Source organism: Scyliorhinus canicula, chromosome 4 (genome assembly GCF_902713615.1).
Source record: "Scyliorhinus canicula chromosome 4, sScyCan1.1, whole genome shotgun sequence".
In the NCBI taxonomy this organism is placed as follows: Eukaryota; Metazoa; Chordata; class Chondrichthyes; order Carcharhiniformes; family Scyliorhinidae; genus Scyliorhinus; species Scyliorhinus canicula.
Window position 1 is genome coordinate 88794645 of NC_052149.1, and position 2880 is coordinate 88797524.

At 43.0% G+C, this 2880-nt stretch overlaps 1 protein-coding gene across 1 annotated transcript; it reads left to right on the top strand.

The window, feature by feature from the left end:
• The first annotated feature begins 1257 nt into the window (after positions 1 to 1257).
• Positions 1258 to 1704, top strand: LOC119964770 (40S ribosomal protein S15a-like). The gene has a single exon (XM_038794731.1). It carries the CDS (start codon positions 1272 to 1274, stop codon positions 1623 to 1625), a length of 354 nt encoding a protein of 117 aa, XP_038650659.1. The 5' UTR covers positions 1258 to 1271; the 3' UTR covers positions 1626 to 1704.
• The last annotated feature ends 1176 nt before the right edge of the window (positions 1705 to 2880 follow it).

Consider the following 2880-nt stretch of genomic DNA (forward strand, 5'->3'; position numbering starts at 1 on the left):
TTGTATATTCTATAGGCCAAACTTTGGGTCATTTCAACAGATTCTGTACAGAGGAGGGATTGGGCCAGCACTATACGGGGTGCTGTATTTAGTCTGATGGGTAGTTGGAAGACTGCTTCTAACATGTAGTATTGACATTAGACCCCAGAATAATCAGGATGGGTTTGGAATTAAAAACAGCATTAAGGTCAATAATTACAAAGAAGGCAATCACCCAGTGATTATTTGCCAAAGTGACCATTCTTCATTTCACCTTATCCAGTGTCACACCGACAGTTGATGGGGGATTGTGGTGGATTGCAGGAGAGTGGCATTTTCGACACTTTATAAATGCCTGATCTCACTTCCCAAGGATGGTTCAGCAGACACACACTCAATATCTGCTACTATATCAGATTCAGATGTGACCCAATAAACGAGATGCATACTTATATAATCCATAGAATCCCTACAGTGGAGGAGGAGGCCATTTGGCCCATCCAATCTGCACCAACCCTCTGATAGAGCAGCCTGCATAGGCCCACTCCCTCACCCTATCACCGTAACCCAAACTCACCTGACCATCTTGGGACATTAGAGGACAATTTTTGCATCACCAATCCACCTAACCTGCACATCTTTGAACTGTGGGAGGAACCCGGAGGAAACCCATGGGGAGAGCGTGCAAACTCAACAGTTATTCAAGGATGGAATCGAACCAGTGCCCTGGCGCTGTGATGCAACAGTGCTAACCACTGTGCCACCTTGCCGACTGAAGTTCATTCATTCAGTTTTCAGTCCAGTCACGTAGTCTTGCACTTGGGATGGCATGGTGGCACAGTGGTTAGCACTGCTGCATCACAGAGCCAAGGACCCAGGTTCGATCCCAGCCCTGGGTCACTGAGTTTGCATATTCTCTATGTGTATGCGTGAGACTCACCCCCAAAACCTAAAGATATGAAGGGTAGGTGGATTGGCCACGCTAAATTCCCCCTTAATTGGAAAAGAATTGCTTACTCTAAATTTTTTTTTTTTTTTTTTTAAAGTCTTCTTGCACTTTCAGATACTCTCACGGTTCACATCAGTTCCATTTCCCATTTCTTGGTTAGATTGCAGGGCATTTGGTGAATGAATGAGTTGTCCAAACTGGTAATTCTCAGAGATGATTCCAAAGTTGCTTAGTTGAGAGACTCAACAATTACGTCAACACAAATATGATTTCAAAAGTAAAGACAACAATTTTTTGAAAATAATGGAGGTGGTCTTTCCGCCATATTGACCGAAGCGGCATCATGGTGCGCATGAATGTTCTCGCCGATGTCCTGACCAGCATCAACAATGCAGAGAAACGTGGAACACGGCAGGTTCTCATCCGGCCATGCTCCAAAGTGATTGTGAGATTCCTGACTGTAATGATGAAGCATGGCTACATTGGAGAGTTTGAAATTATTGATGACCACAGGGGTGGGAAAATAGTTGTCAATCTCACAGGCAGACTGAACAAGTGTGGTGTCATTAGCCCCCGATTTGATGTTCAAGTAAAGGAGCTAGAAAGGTGGCAAAATGGTCTACTGCCTTCCCGTCAGTTTGGGTATCTTGTTCTAACGACCTCAGCTGGCATCATGGACCATGAAGAGGCCAAGTGAAAACATACGGGATGAAAAATCCTCGGATTCTTTTTCTAAAACGTGAAACCAGTCTATAATAAAACATTTGAAACCAAAAAATAAATAAAAAAATAATGGAGGTGGAATCTTTCAATTCTATTAAATTGCCTAATAGTAATCAGGGATTCAATTCATGGCCTGTGATTAATCCTTACGTGCTACCAAGGGATTTTCTTTCCTTCATTACCAAACAGAATTTTAAAATAAATTATCCCCTTTTCTGTATCGTTGCATGAACTCCGGGAAATAACAATTTTAAATCTTCACTCCTCAGTAATGGATCATTTGTCATTACTCGAGGAAAAACGTAAAATCTCAGCTTTCATTATTCACTAATAGTTCTCTCCACACTTGACTCTATTCACTAACAGCTCCCATCGCACATGTTGTTCTTTTCACCAACAGCTGTCACTGCACACATTTTCTCTATGCACAAACAGCTTTCATTACATACACTGCTCCTTTTCTCTTATACTCTTAAACTGTACATGATGCTAGTTCTTCATCAGCAGGTTGATCGCTTCCATTGGAGGCAGAATTGCTCCTCACCCAGGGCACCATGTGGCGCAGTGGTTAGCACTGGGACTGTGGAGCTGAAGTCCCGGGTCCGAATCCCGGCCCTGGGTCACTGTCCGTGTGGAGTTTGCACATTCTCCCCATGTCTGCGTGGGTTTCATCCCCACAACCCAAAGATGTGCAGGTTAGGTGGATTGGCCACGCTAAATTGTCCTTTTAATTGGAAAAAAAATAATTGGGTACTCCAAATTGTTAAGAAGGAAAAAAAAAAGAAATGCACTTGAATTTTGGACATGTCGCCAAGGACCTGGGTTCAATCCTGGCACCTGGTCACTGTTTGTGTGGGGTTTGGGACCCAGGTTGATCTCGGTCCCGGATCACTGTCTCTGTGGAGTTTGCACATTCTCCCCCCACAACTCAAAGATGTGCAGGGAGGTGGATTGGCCACGCTAAATTGCCCCTTAATTGAAAAAAAAATGAATTGGGTACTTTAAATTTATTTTACAAATTGAAATTTGGGACACTGAATACAGGTTGGTACATAAACAGGAGAAATAATCGCAACTGCTTAAATCTGGAAAGTTCTGGGAGGGCTCAGGATAGGAGCAGGAAAATAACAAACTTGCATTTATGTAGTGCCTTTCACATCCCCACCCAGGATATCCTAAAGAAAATTAATTACTTACAAGTGTAAATATGGCAGCTAATGTGTGCAATG

Coding starts and splice junctions, on each gene's coding strand:
- LOC119964770 (XM_038794731.1), top strand. CDS start 1,272: ATGGTGCGCATGAATGTTCTCGCCGATGTCCTGACCAGCATCAACAAT.